Here is a 21,921-nt window from a genome sequence, read left to right as displayed (position 1 = left end):
AAAACCAACTTCTTCTGTGCTTCAATTGAAGGTGCAACTTATCTCTTAGATACTAGAGTTTATTTTCTGATATAGTATGCATGATAGTACCTGAAGTTATTTGACCTAATGTTAATTAGTCAATTTCCCTCATTTTTTAGCCCGGCCTGGGGGACCACAGAGACACTGGTTGCACTGCTAGCCTAAAGAGGGCCAGTCCTACTCACTGCCCAGGCACAAATGGGCAAATGTCAGGCAGCTATATGCACTTGGACATCAGGAATCAAGAGAGGCAGGCGGAGTTGGCCCTCAGCCTCAGGCCAGTGCAAGGACAGAATCTACCGCCGATGGAGAGACAATCGTTCACTTCTTCCCATATCCCTGTCCCCAGAAACAGGTAGGGGGCTAATGACACCTTCCAAATACCTAATATGACTTATTTTCTTTTGCATTGTTTGGACATCACATGCAGACATCAAAACACAATTGTAAAGGTAATACCAATCTCCCAAATTGACACTACCTTTAATATATGAGGCTGATTTCATTTCATGTATGTAGATTGAAACTAGAGCTGGAAAATTTTGGCAAAAAAATATATAGATATTATTTTTCGAGATGTATCATGATGAGGGATGTAACAATAAACAGTATTAATGATAAACGCGGTAAAACTCCCGATGGTTAATATTCCAATTTTATATAAAATTATGGGGAAAAAAATTGTTAACTGTACTTTGAGAAATTTAGAGACTGACTAGCGGCAGTTTACTAGCTTAAATGCTTATATGAAAACAAGAGACAATCTATTTTCCTATTAAGAAACAATATACCCAATCTAGACGTATATAAACACATTGCTGTCTGATAGGGATGTAACGGTTTTGCAGATACCATGGTATTGCCGTTTCAAAATCTTCTCAATATTAAACAAAAACTTGGTGTGTAGCTTTTTTCTACTTTTTACTTTGGCGGGTCTGAAAATAAACTACACCTCCAAGAATCCTCTGATCAGTGCGTCCGCACTTTGGGGGCGTGGAGCGAAAGAGAAAGCAGGAAGTTAAGTGTGTTTTACTTCGCAGTAGATGGAGGAATTATTTTTTCAAAATCCTAATAACTGTTGGAGTCATGTTGACAACAAACAGAAAAACCAACCCTGGCGAAAACGTAACCTCTTTGGCGGAAGAAATAAAGCGGGCCACGTTCGTCTAGCGTTTCAAGCCAAAACAGACTCGGTCAAAGCACACCGTGTCGAGGAAAAGCACCTGCTTCACACCAAAGCTACTTAAAGGGGAACTGCACTTTTTTGGAATTTTGCCCATCGTTCACAATCCTTATGAAAGACATGACAGCAGATGTATTTAAAAAATAAATGCATTCTAAATAGTAAATAAATGTGTTTAAAAGTCCACTTACAATGGAGCCTATTGGAACCGCTCTATTCTGCCTATAAAGTCGTAAAAAACCATCCAAACCCCTCCATAAGGTTTTATATACATGATGTAAGAATATGTGTAATATTGCAATGAGCACGTTTATAATAACATTTGATATTTACTTATTTTGCTCATTTTAAGCATAAGTGCCGCATTAATTTCCAAAACGCATCACAATGTTTGCTTTTTTTTCACAACATCACTGATTATTACTTACTGCAGACTTTATGAGAGACAACAAACATAATAAAAAATCAGTTACTGTGCAAGGTCTGCTGTCATTAGGATGCTGACTGCTAGGATGTTCATATACATGTATTCCCATTTAGATGAAGGATGACTTAAAATCCTTTCGAAGAAAACGGGTGTGGAACCAAGCGCCTTTTCGTCTCTTTCTCGCCCTTTCCGGGTCTAAATTGGCTGTTAGAATACGTCTTCGTTCTTCTACTATTCGGGGGAGAGGCGTTATTTATGATCTACAATAAAGTTTGACGTCATGTCAACGTTGGCACGCAAGCTTGTGATCACGGCGCCGCTATAAATAGTTTGTGTACTTTCGCGCTTGTAATAACAATATCACTAATACTTGGTTAATATTCAAGTCACAAAATTTATAAGGAGTATTGTTGTTGGCACTTTTTGGATGTCTTTTTATTGCGTTTTATAGGCGAAATAAAGGACCTCCCAATGGTTTCGCTGTAAGCGGACTTTTATATACGTTTATTTACAAGTTAGAATGCATTAAAAATGCATCCATCGTCATGTCTTTCATAATGATTGTGATCAATAGGCAACATTTAAAAATAAAGTGCAGTTCCCCTTTAATAAGCTACCATCGCCCAGAAAAGATGAAGCCAGCGAAACTAAACAAATTTGTAAGGTATTTATTTACATTTATTAAATGTTAAATTGTTAGTTAATTTTTCTGAGAAACTGCATTTTTAAAACTGATAGCAAAATGTCTACTGTACAGGACACTGCTTTTCAGAAAGTGAAAGTTTTAGAGACACAGTGGATGTTCCCGCAAAGTTCTTTGCACTTAAAAATACTTTGTAGTAATAAATAAGTAAGTGATAAATATGAATACAACATTTTAGCATTATTTTTGTCTTGAATTACAGCAAGTGTTTATCCTAAAGATTCTTGCCACTTGATTTTACACACAATGGCATTTTTAAGTCTTATACCACAATATTATTGTACAGTGACCTTAATGCCGTGATAATATCGTTTCGTGATATTTTAATATTGTTACATCCCTATTGTTTGAGCAACTAATCTATTCGTGCACATTTAACCTACAAGCTTAGACGGAGTGATTGTTCTTTACTCAGAGAATTACTAGACAGAGGTATTTTTATGGTGCATTTAAGGATCGCTGAACAGAGCAGTACGCCACAAGTCCCATCAGAATTTATAGTTAATAATAATTGTAAAAAGTAGTCTACACTGGATATCAAATCAAGCACTTTCACAGCCCGGGGTGGCAGTAAAGCAACAACGGCTAGTCTTGAAGCCACGCTTTGGCCCACTCCATGCAAGAGGCCATTGTGTATGACCATGCTGACCACCTCACCGGCCGCCATTATTGAACTTTCTGCCCCCAACTTCCATGGAGTCCAGCTCAGCGTGCATCAAAGACAGCACCGCTGTTATTAGACAGCAACAGGTGTGGATGCCTGCACAACACGCTGCTCTGTTTGTCTCCTTCGAGTTGCACTAGCAGGAGATACTTTTCTGTTGTGTGCCAACGCTTCTTGCCGGCCCAGAGAACTAGGTCAAGTAGGGGTGTTCAATTGATGACGTGTGGGCCACATGGGTAACGAAGCTGGGTTTTTTTATGGCCCCGAAAAAAACACAAACAATTTATAAATTGAGCTAAAAGCATCATGTAATTAGAAAAAGCTGAAATGTTAATACTAATAATGAACAAAAGCGCAAATATTTGTCTTTAATGTGTAATGTCTATTTAAACTTTTTATTAGACTATTTCATAACTAGTTATGATGAGGTCTCTTTCACATGCATCCCACCTCTTTTGTAGGTAGACCTTTAGGATACACTGTTATGTTTTCCTTAACTTAATGAATAGTCCTGATTTCAATGTTGATTAAAAAATAACTGATTATTATTTTGGTTATAATCGCGCAGCCCTTGTGTGTACCTTGTGAGAGGTGTTCCTGCTGTGAGGTTTTTCCAATGCCGTGTTGCTGCAAGTCATAATAAAGTCTGCATGTAGCAAGACAAAGTTGTCTCCTTTCAACTAAGTCAAGTAACTGTGAACTTGTCGAGTTCTTAACAAACTCACCGAACCAACTATGGGGGTCAGTTCGTCCCTCTAGCAAATTTTCTTGTATTTCTATCAGGGAAAAGTTTTTAGCTTTATATATTTTAGTTTTATCACCCATTCCTAATAGAAACTGAAAAGTACAAGAGTAAACTATATCAAGTTGTCCCATCGTGCTTCGAAGTTTGCGTCTTTACTCTATCGCTGATTTTATTGGATTTTTTTTTGTATATTCCACATATTTTAGGCCTAAGTTAAGCATTTTTAGGCATAAAGATTTCTAATTAAACAAACAATATCAACACTATAGTGGTCTTTGTCCCTTTATAAAACCATGACTCCTAAAGACAGTATAGTATGTGTCTTATTTTCTATTATTATGTCGACTATAGGGGTGTAACGATATGACAATTTCATATCAGTTATTGTGACCAAAATTATCAAGTTTATCATTATTAGCGCAGTATTTTTTTATGTGTTCAATAAGTACTTATACACACATTGAAATATTTTTAACAAGTCTTATTTGAAAATTAGAATTTTATTGAGACACAATATAGTATACTTTCTTGACAGAAGAAACATGAAATATTGTTCTGGCTTCTGAAGAGCCACATTTTTTTACGTATTATATTACTTCCTACTGTAGACACCTTCATCCTTGTAGTGTTAATACATAATATAAACAATAACAGCATGAATTGTTAGCATTTATGTTCTGATTGATTTGTTATACTTTTGTCGTTTCGAAGTGAGTCTATCTGAGCCAGTTTTGCTTGCTATGTCTGTTAGGCCAAGCGACAAAAGCAAATAAAAGTTCTCAAATGGTGTTCTTTACAATGTCTGTAGTGAGGCATATTGTCGATTTTTCTGATAAAACTGCTGGTACAACAGCATCCATAATTATATTGCTGCAAACAAACTTGGGAGTTTTTCTACTCTAACTTTAACAATGCTAATTACCCCCAAAATGTTCATTGGCCCTCATATTTTGGCAGTTTAATAATATTAAAGTTAAGCTAGGCAAAATGGATTTGTGAAAGTAATGTTTTACTTTCTAATCTAGCTGCCTGACAAAGCTAACAAGTGATATTGACAAGGTTTATACACAGGTTTCCAGCTGCAAAACAAAAATCTGGAGACAAACACTGCGACGAGGAAAGATATTCAAAAAGTTGTCAAGTCGGTGAATCAGTTGACTACATTTAGGAAAGTTTTGACTTTACCACTCTCTGACACTCAGGACTATTTCTAAGCTCAGCCCTCCCTTTCCAGTTGACCCTTTCTTTTTCGACAGGGCATGTTTTCTTTCTGTTTTTCAGTTTTTTCTTCTGTTTTCTTTCTTGTTTTATGCGGGTGTGTTCTTTTTTGTGTGTCATGTGTTGTCGCTTCTTGTTGTTCATTGTTTCCTGCAAATGCATATTATGAGCGGTGCATTGTTGTATTTTACTCCAGTCTAACCTTCCATGTGCTAATAGTTCTGCTCAAAACATGTATTACATGCACTCGGGGACAAGCCCTGCGCGCTGATAAGTGATTATGTAACAGTAAAGAAGACTGGGAGTGACTGTAGGTTGGGCCTAAGCACTCTCTATTTCCTTTGAAGCGCCAGTTGGTTACTGGCTGTGTGGGTCTGTTAACTTGTGTTACACATTAACAGAATAACTGGTGGCATATACAAACTGTGGAGCTGTGTAGCCCAATAGCATGGTTTTATACATGATTATAAAAGTGTAACGCCTGTCAACAAAGCAGGTTGAAACGGCCATCTGTGATTGTGGGTGTTGTCTGAACAATAGAGCCTTTCCTCTTCATCACAAGAACGTCATGTGCCTCTGGTCACATATGATGCAGAACTTGACATGCTTTTGAGCCTTGGTCTTTCTGCGCATGTCTTTTAATTCTCACCTCCCCATCTGGATCATCACCAGATATTCAATGCCTCTCTTTACCGCAGCGTGTTGACAGCGAGCTCGCTTAACTCACAGTAGTGAGTCAACAATACACAGCTGCTAAATGTGGTTACATAACCAGAGATAACAGTGCGGTCATAATAGTGGGCCAGAGACTGTTGGATGAACCTATCCTGCCAACTTTAAATTTGTCTTACCATTGTTGGTCTTGAGATACTTTCCTTATGACTCTCACCATATTTTTTTTTTTTACGCTTGCATAGCATTATCCACCATTTGGTGTTAAAAATATTTTACATTTAACACACTTCCTGGTGGTCTAAACCAAGGGTCCCCAAATTTTTGTGCCCTGTGATGAGGTAGCGACTTGTCTAGGGTGTACCGTGCTATTCGCCTGATTGCAGCTGGGATAGGCCCCAGACCCCGCACGACCCCGGAAGGCACAAGCGGTAGGAAATGGATGGATGGATGTTCATTAATGTGCATTGTCTCAAGTAACAAAAAAAAAAAGACCACCTCCTATTAGGAGTTTTACTATACATCTATGAACAAGCTTATTTCTGGTGAGACAGGCGAAAGTAAAGTTTAGGAAAATGCAGTCGTTTATGAATTATTTCATGTTTCTGTGCATCCTGCTACAATGTGCACTGCGTCAGGATAACTGTCTCAACTGTCTATGCGACGTGAAGGCTTGGTTAGCCCAGAATTTTTTAATAATGAATGAGGGAAAAACGGAAATTTTAGTTTTTGGTCCAGTCCTCACTGACTTGGGACCATTGCAAAATTATGTGCGTCCCAAAGTCACCAGCCTTGGCATCACTATAGACAGCGATTTTAAACTTGACAAACAAGTCAATGGCGTTTTAAAATCATGTTTTTATCATCTTCGTCTTTTAGCAAAGGTAAAACTGTTTTTATCTTTTAACCTTTTTGAACAAGTCGTGCATGCTTTTATTTTAAGTCGCCTGGACTACTGCAATGCACTTTATGCTGGCATTAGCCAAAAAGCTCTCTCCCGGTTGCAGTTAGTCCAGAACGCGGCAACACGACTTTTAACAGGGGCCAGGAGACGCCAGCATATAACCCCAATTCTTCAGAGTTTGCACTGGCTCCCTGTTCATCTTAGAATTGATTTTAAAACCTTGCTGTTTGTTTTTAAAGCTTTACATGCACTGGCACCTCAATATATCTCGGACCTCATCCAAATTTACAATCCTGCGTGCGCTCTGAGGTCCGAGCGCCAGCTCCAGCTCGTGGTGCCCAAGACGAGACTTGAAACCAGGGGAGACAGGGCCTTCTCTGTGGTCGTCCCTAAGCTCTGGAACACTCTGCCCCTCCATGTTCGAACTTCTCCCACAGTGGAGTGTTTTAAGTCTCGTCTTAAGACCCACTTTTATTCTTTGGCTTTTAACACTACGTGAGTTGTGTCGTCCACTGTTTAAAATGTTGACTTCTATTTACTGTTTTAATTGGTTTTACCCTTTAAAATAATTTCTAATCACATTTATTTTATATTGTTTTGTATTATATGTATTTATTTTTTGTTTTAGTCATTGGTGGAGCTAACTAATATTTGAATATTGTTTTTATTATTGTTGTGCAGCACTTTGGAAACATTTTGTTGTTTAAATGTGCTATATAAATAAAGTGGATTGGATTGGATTGGATGAGAGCGCTGCTCGCTGCTAACTGCTTTGTATAGCTCCCCCAAAGTTATGTCAGCATTAGCATTGGGTGGTATGTAGATGGCCATTACTATGACAACGGTAAATTCACGGGGTAGATAGAAGGGTCTGCATCTCACGGTCAAATATTCCAAGTCTATGGAACAGTAATGGTCCACGGTCTCTGCATTTCTGCACCAGTTGTCGTTGGTGTAGATGCACAACCCCCCTCCTCTGCTCTTACCGGAGTCGCCGTTCCTGTTGTAGCGGTGGAGCCTGCGGCCTGCTAGCCTGATAGTCAAGTATGGATGGTTGTAGCCAGGTCTCTGTTATTAGCACAACACTACAGTCACAGAAACACTTGTTGTTGGCTGTGATCTGTAGTCTCAGCTTTTAGATCTTATTAGAGGTGGGGGAAATAATCGATTTTTAGATGCATCGCAATTCGGACATGGATGATTATAAAATATTATCTTATATATATTATATTACACATATAAATAAAGTAATGCAGACAGTTCTAAAATGTGTCTGTTTCTTATTACAAATGCACCGTTTTTAAAAGTTGCAAGTGATAAACACTTGTTTAGTGGAACATTAAAAATCTAAAACTGCAACAATATATATAAATTAAAGATGCATCAATAATCGATTTTTAATTGAATCGCAGCTTCTGAATCCTAATCGTAATCGAATCGTGAGGTGCCCAAAGATTCCCACCTCTAGATCTTATTCTCAATAGATCTGGCGTTGAAGAGGAAAATGCTGGGAAGTGGCGGTTTCAAAGGTTTTCTCTTTAGCTGGCTAGTGGACTGGACTGACAGCCTCGCTTTTGCTTCCTTTGTTTTCACCTCCTCTTGGACTTACTGCTGGGGAAAACTACCCACGGTACATCGTTGGAGCAGTGGAAGTCTGACGCGATCGTGGTCAACGCCCCGCAGCGAAAGCCCAAACCCAGTAATTCCTGAAGACTGTATGTAGGATTCGCCCAACATACTGTGGATTTTCCTCATGAAACCAAAAAAAAACATACAAAAACACTAAACTAATCACCAAGAATGGAGAGCCGTGAGCCGCGGCGTCTATGCGCACCGCCATTTCTGATTGGTTACTTTATGCTTCACATGGTTCTATTTACACTTCTGTCCAAACATAATAAGCACTTATTCTGCTGTTTGGATACTTTACATTAGTTTAAAATAATTTATATAATAATTCAATTTCTGATCACAATTACAATCTGACAAAAACACAAAATGGCATTCTAACTATGTTAATTATTACATTATTTAATTATTCCATTTTTATTACATACACATTTTCAAATAAAGTCAAGAGTGCAAAATAACTAAGCAAAAACTACTATTGGTTCTTATTTCCTATACTGTGTATTAGGGTTGTAATGTATACCGGTACTAGTATAGTACCGCGATACTAATGAATCATATTCGGTACTATACCGCCCCTAAAAAGTACCGGTTACCCCCTCCCACCCTTTTTTCAACAGGCAACGACAACGCGTCGTCGTCACGTCGTGACATTGCTGGTTTTACGAGCAGAGGAGCATGTTCGGCAACGCACAGTCACAGAGTACTTAAAAGTAGACAATGTGTGTAGAAAGAAAAGGGAGAATGGACGCATTTTGACTTAAAAACCAACAATAAAGGTGAAGCTATAACACTGAAACACCCTCAGGAAGAGGTGCTTTAAGACATGGATAGCTAGCTAGTGGCTAACGTCCAGCCGCGGGCTGAAGTGTTTTAGCTACTTCTAAATCACTAATCCTCGCCTCCATGGCGACAAATAACGTACGTTTCTTACAAGTATCATCCCTGCAGGACGAGGAATAGCTGAACATGCTTCACTACACACCGTAGCTCACCGGTGTCACCGCTAATGACACCGTTCCTGAATGTAAACAAATGCCATGGGTGGATCTACACCTGACATCCACTGTAATTATACCAAGTATAAGAGCATATCTACTCGATACTACTATGAGTACATTGATATTTGTTATCATAATAAAATCTTTTTTCCTTTAAAAAAAAATAATATTATGTTTATAAACTCAGGAAATACGTCCCTGGACACATGAGGACTTTGAATATGACCGATGTACTGTATGATCCTGTAACTACTTGGTATCAGATCCACACCCAAATTTGTGGTATCAGCCTAAACTAATGTAAAGTATCCAAACAACAGTAGAATAAGTGATTATTACATTTTAACAGAAGTGTAGATAGAGCATGTTGAAACAGAAAATAACCAGATATTAACAGTAAATGAACAAGTGGATTGAAAATACATTTTTACAGCTTGTCCCTCATAATTTTGACAAAATAATAGAATGAGAAATGACACAATATGTTACTGCATAGGTCAGCAGACAAATTAGGATCTTTTGTTTGCTTACTTACCACTAATAGACAAGTTGTCTAGTATGTTCACTATTTTAATAAAGGACACATTTATTCTTCAATTGCAATAAGAAACACATGTTTAATGTACCGTAAGATTTTTTGTAAAAATGCCATTTTTTGTGGTCCCCTTTATTTAGAAAAGTATCGAAATATATCGAAATACATTTTGGTACAGGTACCCGTTACCAAAATATTGGTATCGGGACAACCCTACTGTGTATATTATTTCCAATAACAAAAATGCATTTTTTTGATAATGAAAAATAGCGATCTAATTACTATAGTATCGACTATATACTAATAGTATAATTGGTATCATTACTGTTGAAATTTGTATTGATCCAGCCATCCCTGTTTACTTTCAAGACCTCTAGCTTAGCAATCAGCTATGCTTTCTTGCAAACTCCTCGGTGTGTAGTATTGCATGTTAAGTTATTCCTTGTCCTCTAGTCATCCAGTGGTAGAAGACTTGTAATAGACATAGATTATTTGCCGCCATAGAAACAAGGATTTGGGATTTAGAAGCGCTTCGCACTGAGGAGCGACATTAGCCACTACCTCGCTAGCGAGGATGAGGTTGAGGTTGAGGACCTTTTTGTTTGCTTGTAACTGTCAAATTTGCGGTACACAGCTAGAATGCGTCATAAACATGCATTTACACGATATGACGATAGTATTAAAAGCTCTATCGTTGGTCAAATGTATATCATGTATAAGGTCTATATCGCACAACCATAATTGAATATGTTTTGGTGTAAATTTTGTGTACATATTGCTCCACAGTCACATTTTTAACCTCCTTTCTAAGTATGCCTGCAAAACGGTTTGTTTCAAAAAAGCTGTCTATTTTGATGCAAATGAACCCCTCCATGCTCCGTCCCTGTACACTGTTGAAATATATATCTTGAAGACGGACATCACCGTTATTATTTTTTTCAGACACTGTCAAAAGTAAACATATACTACAGTGACATCACAAATTGCCCATTGTTAAAAAAAAAAGACAGTGTTCAGAGGCATCCAAAACTGCTCGGCTCACATCCAAATGTATGAACCTAATGATTTGACACCTTGGCATTGTTTACCATGGGTATGGAACATTGTAACAACATTTGTAAGTCAGAAAAGAAGACAATTATCAAAGGTTGTATTTGAAATAAACCTCTTTACATAATGTTAGACTTATTGCTTCTGATGAAAGTGGCAAGGTTGTGTTTGTGTGCTTGTGAATCATTCCATATTCGCTGACTCATTTCTACTACGAATCATGTCAACAAAGTCATTTATTTTAAATAGCCAATAATACGGCCATTGTTTTACCGGATAAGATATATTTAAAGAGACCTTAGCGAGAAAGCTACAGCTTACCTCGAGAGTGGTTTTAAATGTGCATCTCATATTGCTATTGAATTGATTTCCTGGCGTTCAGCTTTGTGTGTTTGCACTTTGTCGTGTCAGTTTGCAAATGCTGCGAAGTAGGTCACTGTTCCTCAGACATGCCAGGGCATATATCTGACTGCAACAAAGGATGAGGAGGAACCATTACAGTCACTCTGGTTTATTACTTTCAAAATAGTAAATCCGGCTATATGTGCAAAGTATTTTACATCCAGAAAGATGGTGATTTTGTTGAACTTGCTTTTTCAGTTGGAGCAACCCAAAAAATAAACTTTTTTTTTTTAACTTTTTCTTCACTATGAAGTCTTTTTGGCACTTTTTAAACGTTTAGAATATGGATGCACTTTAAATTTAAGGAATGCTTTAAATTAGGGCTGCAACTAACATCTAATTTTATAATCGATTAATCTGTCGATTATTACTTCGATTAATTGATTAATAATCAGATAAAAGGGACAAACTACATTTCTATCCTTTCCAGTATTTTATTGGAAAAAAAAACAGCATACTGGCACCATACTTATTTTGATTATTGTTTCTCAGCTGTTTGTAAATGTTGCCGTTTATAAATAAAGGTTTTTAAAAATAAATAAAAATAGCCAGCCTCTGCGCATGCGCATAGCATAGATCCAACAAATCGATGACTAAATTAATCGGCAACTATTTTGATAATCGATTTTAATCGATTTAATCGATTAGTTGTTGCAGCCCTACTTTAAATCTACTATGTCACAATGGTTATGTCCAAGGAAGGTATTCTGTAAAATTGTATAAGATAGTTGAATACCAGCATTGACATTTCTGTTCTAGCTTGTTTTGAGCTGTAATTGCACACCTACACATGCACATGATGCTGTGATTTTTCTCTTTGCAATATAGACTCTACAACAACCTTGTTTTTGCCCAGACTGTTTTTCCAAGGCCGTTCCCAGGCGGTGTTGGTAACAGCACTCAGCCAGATGGCTTTGTTTTAAGGGTTAAAATAATCTTAATTTCCGCCATCTGTTGCAGCGACACAGCAAAAATATGTCTTTGAAGAACACTGGAACGAGTTTTAAGTTTATGGTTAAAAAATCTAATTGGTGACTGATCATGTTTTTTTGTTTTTTAATCACAATCCTTTTGCTGTTGAGCCGTGCACCAGAGTCATAGTTTCAAACTAACTATTTAACTATTATTAACTCTTAGTCAGTGTTTTTTAGTTAGAGTTGATGTTCTGTGCAGTTTTGCTGAATTTGCTGTCTGCTGCAGTAAGTGACCTAACAAGTCAGGTAAGGTTGGGGTTGATTCAGCGCATCGCTGTTTTCATTTGCCTACTCCGTGACGTCATTGCAATGCAGCGTTTAGTGAAACGGCGGCTCACAAAGTTTTAATAATTTAAAATTCTAATTCTAATGTAATGCAACTTGCTCAAAGTTCCATTTTTCAAACCAAGAAATAAAACAGGGACAGTTACCAAGATGTTACCTTAGTGGTTTGAAATAATACTTTCCCCAAAATGTCTATATTTTTCACAATTAGTAATTACATTGAATAAATATTGGTCGCCGGCTTCAGAAAAAAAGGATGTCGTTCAGGCGGTCACTCACAGCTGTCTGGTACACACGTACTGGCCCGGAGCGCATGCACATACACAAAAGCAGTCCCAGAGAAGCAACTAACAATTTGCAGTCATGATTTTGTTACAATAGAGCAGGCTATACATTTAATGAAAGCTAACATTAGTAGCTAAACTTGGCAAAATTGCTATCATTAGCTAACAACAAACATAACTAATGCTTGTGTGTGTTGAATGGGGTGTAGTTCATGTGGGTCTAAGCTGGAAAGAGGCGGAATATAATGCAACACTTTCGAAAGTTAAGGCTGAAATATACTCTCACGTAAGGCTGGACAATTGAGGCAAACATATTAATCACGTTTTTTTTTATTGATATTGAACTCAAATAACACGAATATTGATTAATTTTAAAACATGAGAATTTATTGTACCACCAAAAATCTACTTTAAATATAATCTAAAATAACAACTTGATATAAATTAGTAATTAATAAACAACAAGTAAAAAAAAAAAAATTATAACAACAATAAAATTAAAGACGACCTACTATGCAAAACCAACTATTCTTACTCATTGGTACCTGTTATTGGGTATTTGTAATCTGCATAAGTCCCGAAAATTTGAAATCAAACCAAGGAGGCATGGTGGAGATACTTATAAAACAATCTTGCCTTTCCTCATACTTCCTCTGAACAAAGTGCTTGAAATTTGCCCAGTTTGTGACGCTTTTCCAAATGGTGAAGTCAGCAAATATCTCCATATATGGTAAAGTTGTACCCGAAGAGTATTGCGCAAGTTCGCTATTGTAGTCAGACGCTGTAGTCAATAAGCTCATTTTTCTCTGTCCTTTGTTGTGGGGCAAACTGGCTCGTACATGCACATACATCGTTCGCTGTTGCCATTTCTAATACAAAGTAGCATATAGCTCGAACTTATATCCGTTGGGTTTATATCGGTATTCCTTATCGATACCGGTATTCTTCGGTACTTTTGAAATGTGTAATGTTTTGTCTAAATGTAATTGGTGTACATTAAGATGTGAAAGTAGGCCTGGGCTGATATTCGATAAGTCAATTAACCGACGATAAATTAAAATTAAGTTGGTAAATTTTCTAGCGTCGATAAATCGCCATGTGCATGCTTCAAGAGCATTCACTCCCTGTCCTGTGAACTCCCTTGTCCACATTAAGTGTCTTTAAGTCTTTGAACAGTACGGGGGAGCTGCTGGCCTGCTAGCATCACAAAGTACAATAAAATTAGCATGATCACAAAACCAAATGCCACCAGTGTGGGCATATTTCAGTTTAAACCTTTAGAACAAGATGAGACTATCAACACAGAGGAGCCAGTTTTCCAAATGTGCGCGAATACAACAAACTGCATGCCCACTTGAAACACAACCAAGAGAGTCCTGGGTGCCCGGGCGTGGTTAGGCCTGCGGTGGGTGCTCTGGTTCCAGCTTGTGTGGTGGGGCGGTTTTACCGTTCGGCTGCGGGGGAGTCTCTGGGCCCCTCGGGGCGGGGCATCCCGTCATTCTGCCAGCGTGGAGTATGGCTTGGGGGATGGCTGTCCCCTGCCTTGTCCTTTGCTAGGCGCGTCTGTCAACGGCAGGCCAGCGGCAGGCCAGCGGCAGGCCAGCGGCAGGCCAGCGGCAGGCCAGCGGCAGGCCAGCGGCAGGCCAGCGGCAGGCCGTTGACAGACGCGCCTAGCAAAGGACAAGGCAGGGGACAGCCATCCCCCAAGCCATACTCCACGCTGGCAGAATGACGGGATGCCCCGCCCCGAGGGGCCCAGAGACTCCCCCGCAGCCGAACGGTAAAACCGCCCCACCACACAAGCTGGAACCAGAGCACCCACCGCAGGCCTAACCACGCCCGGGCACCCAGGACTCTCTTGGTTGTGTTTCAAGTGGGCATGCAGTTTGTTGTATTCGCGCACATTTGGAAAACTGGCTCCTCTGTGTTGATAGTCTCATCTTGTTCTAAAGGTTTAAACTGAAATATGCCCACACTGGTGGCATTTGGTTTTGTGATCATGCTAATTTTATTGTACTTTGTGATGCTAGCAGGCCAGCAGCTCCCCCGTACTGTTCAAAGACTTAAAGACACTTAATGTGGACAAGGGAGTTCACAGGACAGGGAGTGAATGCTCTTGAAGCATGCACATGGCGATTTATCGACGCTAGAAAATTTACCAACTTAATTTTAATTTATCGTCGGTTAATTGACTTATCGAATATCAGCCCAGGCCTACTTTCACATCTTAATGTACACCAATTACATTTAGACAAAACATTACACATTTCAAAAGTACCGAAGAATACCGGTATCGATAAGGAATACCGATATAAACCCAACGGATATAAGTTCGAGCTATATGCTACTTTGTATTAGAAATGGCAACAGCGAACGATGTATGTGCATGTACGAGCCAGTTTGCCCCACAACAAAGGACAGAGAAAAATGAGCTTATTGACTACAGCGTCTGACTACAATAGCGAACTTGCGCAATACTCTTCGGGTACAACTTTACCATATATGGAGATATTTGCTGACTTCACCATTTGGAAAAGCGTCACAAACTGGGCAAATTTCAAGCACTTTGTTCAGAGGAAGTATGAGGAAAGGCAAGATTGTTTTATAAGTATCTCCACCATGCCTCCTTGGTTTGATTTCAAATTTTCGGGACTTATGCAGATTACAAATACCCAATAACAGGTACCAATGAGTAAGAATAGTTGGTTTTGCATAGTAGGTCGTCTTTAATTTTATTGTTGTTATAATTTTTTTTTTTTTACTTGTTGTTTATTAATTACTAATTTATATCAAGTTGTTATTTTAGATTATATTTAAAGTAGATTTTTGGTGGTACAATAAATTCTCATGTTTTAAAATTAATCAATATTCGTGTTATTTGAGTTCAATATCAATAAAAAAAAACGTGATTAATATGTTTGCCTCAATTGTCCAGCCTTACGTGAGAGTATATTTCAGCCTTAACTTTCGAAAGTGTTGCATTATATTCCGCCTCTTTCCAGCTTAGACCCACATGAACTACACCCCATTCAACACACACAAGCATTAGTTATGTTTGTTGTTAGCTAATGATAGCAATTTTGCCAAGTTTAGCTACTAATGTTAGCTTTCATTAAATGTATAGCCTGCTCTATTGTAACAAAATCATGACTGCAAATTGTTAGTTGCTTCTCTGGGACTGCTTTTGTGTATGTGCATGCGCTCCGGGCCAGTACGTGTGTACCAGACAGCTGTGAGTGACCGCCTGAACGACATCCTTTTTTTCTGAAGCCGGCGACCAATATTTATTCAATGTAATTACTAATTGTGAAAAATATAGACATTTTGGGGAAAGTATTATTTCAAACCACTAAGGTAACATCTTGGTAACTGTCCCTGTTTTATTTCTTGGTTTGAAAAATGGAACTTTGAGCAAGTTGCATTACATTAGAATTGACGAAACATAAGCTCCAGAAGTTTTGTTTAGGGTGGATGTTACTTTTTTTTGAAATATTTTTCCTCCTCAGTTTTATTTCTTTACACTTCTTACACCTACTCAGTGGCCTAGTGGTAGAGATCGGTAGGTTGTCTGTCAACGGCCTGCCGCTGGCCTGCCGCTGGCCTGCCGCTGGCCTGCCGCTGGCCTGCCGCTGGCCTGCCGCTGGCCTGCCGCTGGCCTGCCGCTGGCCTGCCGCTGGCCTGCCGCTGGCCTGCCGCTGGCCTGCCGCTGGCCTGCCGGGCTGCACGGTGGGCCCAGTTCTGGGGGTCCTGTCGCTGGCCAGCCTAACTGCGTGGGGCCGGTGGTCCCTTGTTCCCTGGGTACCGCACCTGCTGTATTGGTTTGGGCTCTCTGGGTGGCTGGGGCCGTATTCTGGCTCCTACACATACTCGGGACAAAAATATATTGTACATACAAACACATACATACATACATACATACATACCTGCACACATAGATAGGTACATACAGCATGAAAGCTTCATCATGAAACTTGGTCAGATATTTGTATGTAGATATTGTACATAAATATATTTAGATTGTTTTGTATTGACATTTCTGACTTTGTGATGTCTTTTGTATTTGTACTTGTGTTGTTTTGTTTGGTCTAAGAGTAACTCTGGCGATTAAAGCTTGTATAATGAATGTCGCACTAAATTTGACTAATAGAAGGCAATAATGCTGTACCTTAGGTTTAATTGTAGTAAGTCACATACATTGTGTGTAATGTTAGGTGTGTGAACGTTGTTTGATTTCTATATGCGTAAACATCTGTAAGTTAACTGTGTGAATGTAATAACACTAAACTTTTTATTTTGTTTATGTAAAATATACAATGGCCATTATATTTTTGCAATGTTTATTTTATGTTTAAATTTTCTGTCTTACAAACCTAAATGAAGGAAGAAGTTAAGTTAAGTTAAAGTACCAATGATTGTCACATGCACACTAGGTGTGGTGAAATTTGTCCTCTGCATTTGACCCATCCCCTTGTTCCCCCCTGGGAGGTGAGGGGAGCAGTGGGCAGCAGCGATGCCGCGCCCGGGAATCATTTTTGGTGATTTAACTCCCAATTCCAACCCTTGATGCTGAGTGCCAAGCAGGGAGGTAATGGGTCCCATTTTTATAGTCTTTGGTATGACTCGGCCGGGGTTTCTCACAACCTACCGATCTCTACCACTAGGCCACTGAGTAGGTGTAAGAAGTGTAAAGAAATAAAACTGAGGAGGAAAAATATTTCAAAAAAAAGTAACATCCACCCTAAACAAAACTTCTGGAGCTTATGTTTCGTCAAGCTGTAACTATCTGTCTAGCTGCACACGTTGGAATCACGTAGTGAGGTCAGAATAATTAATTTATTGACAGTGCAGTGTGAAAGCAGATGTGTTAACTTTGCAATTAGTTAAACACAGTCTCAAAAGAATATAACCTGCTTAGGCATTTTTTGATCAAACGTCCACATTTCGATGTCTGGCCCCATTCATTATGTAGTTGAATAGTCCTGAGATAATGGGCATCTACTGTACATCAACAATATGGTTTGCCTGAGTGGCTGGACAGGAAAAAAAAGAAACGCAACCAACTGACAGTTCACATTAACTTCGCATTTAGTGAACCCAGGTCAGTGTAAACATAACAGTAATAAATAGTGTGCGCTCATAGAAATATATTGCCAAAGACATTCTACCATTTAGTACTGTTGAAAAACTAGCATTTTTAAAAATATTGAGAATGTTTAACAGACATTTGTCATGTTTTCATCTCAAGTACCGTATTTTCCGCACCATTAGCCGCACCTAAAAACCACAAATTTACTCAAAAGCTGACAGTGCGGCTTTTAACCCGGTGCGCTTTATATATGGATAAATATTAAGATTCATTTTCATAAAGTTTCGTTCTCGCAACTTCGGTAAACAGCCGCCATCTTTTTTCCCGGTAGAGCAGGAAGCGCTTCTTCTTCTACGCAAGCAACCGCCAAGGTAAGCACCCGCCCCCATAGAACAGGAAGCGCTTCTTCTTGTACTGTAAGCAACCACCCGCCCCCGGAAGAAGAAGAAGCGCGCGGTGCATGCTGGGATATGTGACGTTTCATTTCCATTTGTGTGTTTATGTAAAGACCCCAAAATGGCTCCTATTAAGTGTGTTGTCTGTCTAATTATAAATAATGCAGACGAGGCGTGTTAACTGAGTTCTCAACGTTTACTCACAGCGTGCTCATAACCACATTCTAACTGCCAGCATACAACGCTTCTCAGGGCTACCGCGCATGCTCGTAACTATCGTTGCATGCTGGGTAGTGTAGTTGTTATATTTGCTAGCTCATAACAGCACATTAAGAGACACGCTTACGCGCTTAATTCAATACTCGCCGTCATTCCGGGTGGATTGACAAAAGACCTCCAGCCGCTAGATATTGGTGTCAACAGGGCATTCGAAGCTAGACTGCTAACTGCGTGGGAACAGTGGATGACGAAGAAGCGCGCGGTGCATGCTGGGATATGTGACGTTTCATTTCCATTTGTGTGTTTATGTAAAGACCCCAAAATGGCTCCTATTAAGTATGTTGTCTGTCTAATTATAAATAATGCAGACGAGGCGTGTTAACTGAGTTCTCAACGTTTACTCACAGCGTGCTCATAACCACATTCTAACTGCCAGCATACAACGCTTCTCAGGGCTACCGCGCATGCTCGTAACTATCGTTGCATGCTGGGTAGTGTAGTTGTTATATTTGCTAGCTCATAACAGCACATTAAGAGACACGCTTACGCGCTTAATTCAATACTCGCCGTCATTCCGGGTGGATTGACAAAAGACCTCCAGCCGCTAGATATTGGTGTCAACAGGGCATTCGAAGCTAGACTGCTAACTGCGTGGGAACAATGGATGACAGAAGGCGAACACACCTTCACTAAGACAGGGAGCCAGCGCCAGACGACGCCAACATCTGCCAGTTGATCGTAAATGCCTGGGCAGATATTTCGGTCACAACTGTGGTCCGAGCTTTCCGGAAGGCAGGATTCACAGAACTGCTGGATAACAGTGACACTGACTCCGATGACTTCGACGAGACGGAACCGGCCATTTTGGATCTCACATTTGCCCAACTTTTCACTTCGGACACCGAAGACGAAGGATTTACGAATGAAGAATAACTTCAGAAAGTGAGCGCTATGTTTATTTTGTGTGTTGTGACATTAACGTTCGAGCAACATTATGTTGCTATTGCTCTGCACTATTTTGAATTTTACTATGTTTGTGATTGCACATTTGCGTACATTTTGGGAGTGAACAGTTGTTAGAACGCTGGTTTTTAATATATTATTAAAGTTTGACTGACCTATCTGACTGTTTTTTTGACATTCCCTTTAGCGCAGCATAGGCGCGGCTTATAGTCCGGGGCGGCTTATTGGTGGACAAAGTTATGAAATATGCCATTCATTGAAGGTGCGGCTAATAATCCGGTGCGCCTTATAGTGCGGAAAATACGGTAAGTGTTTCCTCACCCAGAATCTGCCCGATTTAAGTTTTTTTTCCCATATGTACTGGTAATACATCTGCTTATACTGTAGTGTTTATAATGTTACTCTGTTTAAAAAGTTATTAACTTGATTGTCAGTTAAGTAATGTACAACTCTACTTCTACCTTTCAACTTTGTTTGTCAATACTTTATTTAACCATTTTATTTTATTGTTTTGCATCTGTCTATTGCTTTTGGTTAAGATTTTCATTCACGTGCAACATTTTGCAAATAGACAAAGTATATTTTATTGTTATTTGTTTGTTTTTATTAACTTGGAGATTTAAACGTTTTTATTACAATTACAATGTTAAAATATATGACAAGTACAAGTTTATTGCATTTGGAAGGATATGCATCTATATACGTCTCCCATAACAATGTGACATCGGACTATGTTAAGGTAACGTGTGGAGTTCCCCAGGGTTCGGTTCTTGGCCCTGCACTCTTCAGCATCTGCATTCTGTCGCTAGGTGACATCATACGCAAATACGGTGTTAGCTTTCACTGTTATGTTGATGACACCCAACTCTACATGCCCCTAAAGCTGACCAACATACCGGATTGTAGTCAGCTGGAGGCGTGTCTTAATGAAATTAAACAATGGATGTCCGCTAACTTTTTGCAACTCAACGCCAAGAAAACGGAAATGCTGATTATCGGTTCTGCTAGACACCGACACCTATTTAATAATACCACCTTAACATTTGACAACCAAACAATTACATAAGGTGACTCGGTAAAGAATCTGGGTATTATCTTCGACCCAACTCTCTCGTTTGAGTCACACATCAAGAGTGTTACTAAAACAGCCTTCTTTCATCTCCGTAATATCGCTAAAATTCGTTCCATTTTGTCCACTAGCAACACTGAGATCATTATTCATGCGTTCGTTACGTCTCGTCTCGATTACTGTAACGTGTTATTTTCAGGTCTCCCTATGTCTAGCATTAAAAGATTACAGTTGGTACAAAATGCGGCTGCTAGACTTTTGACAAGAACAAGAAAGTTTGATCATATTACGCCTATACTGGCTCACCTGCACTGGCTTCCTGTGCACTTAAAGGCCTACTGAAATGCGATTTTCTTATTTAAACGGGGATAGCAGGTCCATTCTATGTGTCATACTTGATCATTTCGCGATATTGCCATATTTTTGCTGAAAGGATTTAGTAGAGAACATCAACGATAAAGTTTGCAACTTTTGGTCGCTGATAAAAAAGCCTTGCCTGTACCGGAAGTAGCAGACGAGTAGCATGACGTCACAGGTTGTGGAGCTCCTCACATCTGCACATTGTTTACAATCATGGCCACCAGCAGCGAGAGCGATTCGGACCGAGAAAGCGACGATTTCCCCATTAATTTGAGCGAGGATGAAAGATTCGTGGATGAGAAAAGTGAGAGTGAAGGACTAGAGGGCAGTGGGAGCGATTCAGATAGGGAAGATGCTGTGAGAGGCGGGTGGGACCTGATATTCAGCTGGGAATGACTAAAACAGTAAATAAACACAATACATATCTATACTCTATTAGCCACAACACAACCAGGCTTATATTTAATATGCCACAAATCAATCCCGCATAACAAACACCTCCCCCCTCCCGCCCATATAACCCGCCAATACAACTCAAACACCTGCACAACACACTCAATCCCACAGCCCAAAGTACCGTTATCCTCCCCAAAGTTCATACAGCACATATATTTCCCCAAAGTCCCCAAAGTTACGTACGTGACCTGCACATAGCGGCACGCATGTACGGGCAAGCGATCAAATGTTTGGAAGCCGCAGCTGCATGCGTACTCACGGTACCGTGTCTGCGCATCCAACTCAAAGTCCTCCTGGTTGTCCCAGTTCTCCACAGGCCAATGGTAAAGCTTGACTGTCATCTTCCGGGAATGTAAACAATGAAACGCCGGCCGTGTTTGTGTTGCTGAAGTCAGCCGCAATACACCGCTTCCCACCTACAGCTTTCTTCTTTGCTGTCTCCATTGTTCATTGAACAAATTGCAAAAGATTCACCAACACAGATGTCCAGAATACTGTGGAATTTTGCGATGAAAACAGACGACTTAATAGCTGGCCACCATGCTGTCCCAAAATGTCCCCCACAATCCGTGACGTCACGCGCTGACGTCATCATACCGAGACGTTTTCAGCAGGATATTTCGCGCAAAATTTAAAATTGCACTTTAGTAAGCTAACCCGGCTGTATTAGCATGTG

At 39.5% G+C, this 21,921-nt stretch overlaps 1 protein-coding gene across 2 annotated transcripts in view; it reads left to right on the top strand.

Annotated features, from left to right (window-relative positions):
* The window catches only part of LOC133619712 (zinc finger protein 704-like), a 128,350-nt gene that overhangs the window by 3,861 nt on the left and 102,568 nt on the right, over positions 1–21,921 (top strand). For both annotated transcript variants that reach the window (XM_061980958.2, XM_061980951.2), the window contains exon 2: positions 141–376. In XM_061980958.2, the coding sequence (XP_061836942.1) occupies positions 141–376 (236 nt within the window). The remainder of the gene's footprint in view (positions 1–140; positions 377–21,921) is intronic.

The sequence above is a fragment of the Nerophis lumbriciformis genome, linkage group LG01, assembly GCF_033978685.3.
Source record: "Nerophis lumbriciformis linkage group LG01, RoL_Nlum_v2.1, whole genome shotgun sequence".
Lineage (NCBI taxonomy): Eukaryota > Metazoa > Chordata > Actinopteri > Syngnathiformes > Syngnathidae > Nerophis > Nerophis lumbriciformis.
Note: the sequence above shows the minus strand (reverse complement) of the source record. Positions and strands in the feature narration are given on the sequence as shown.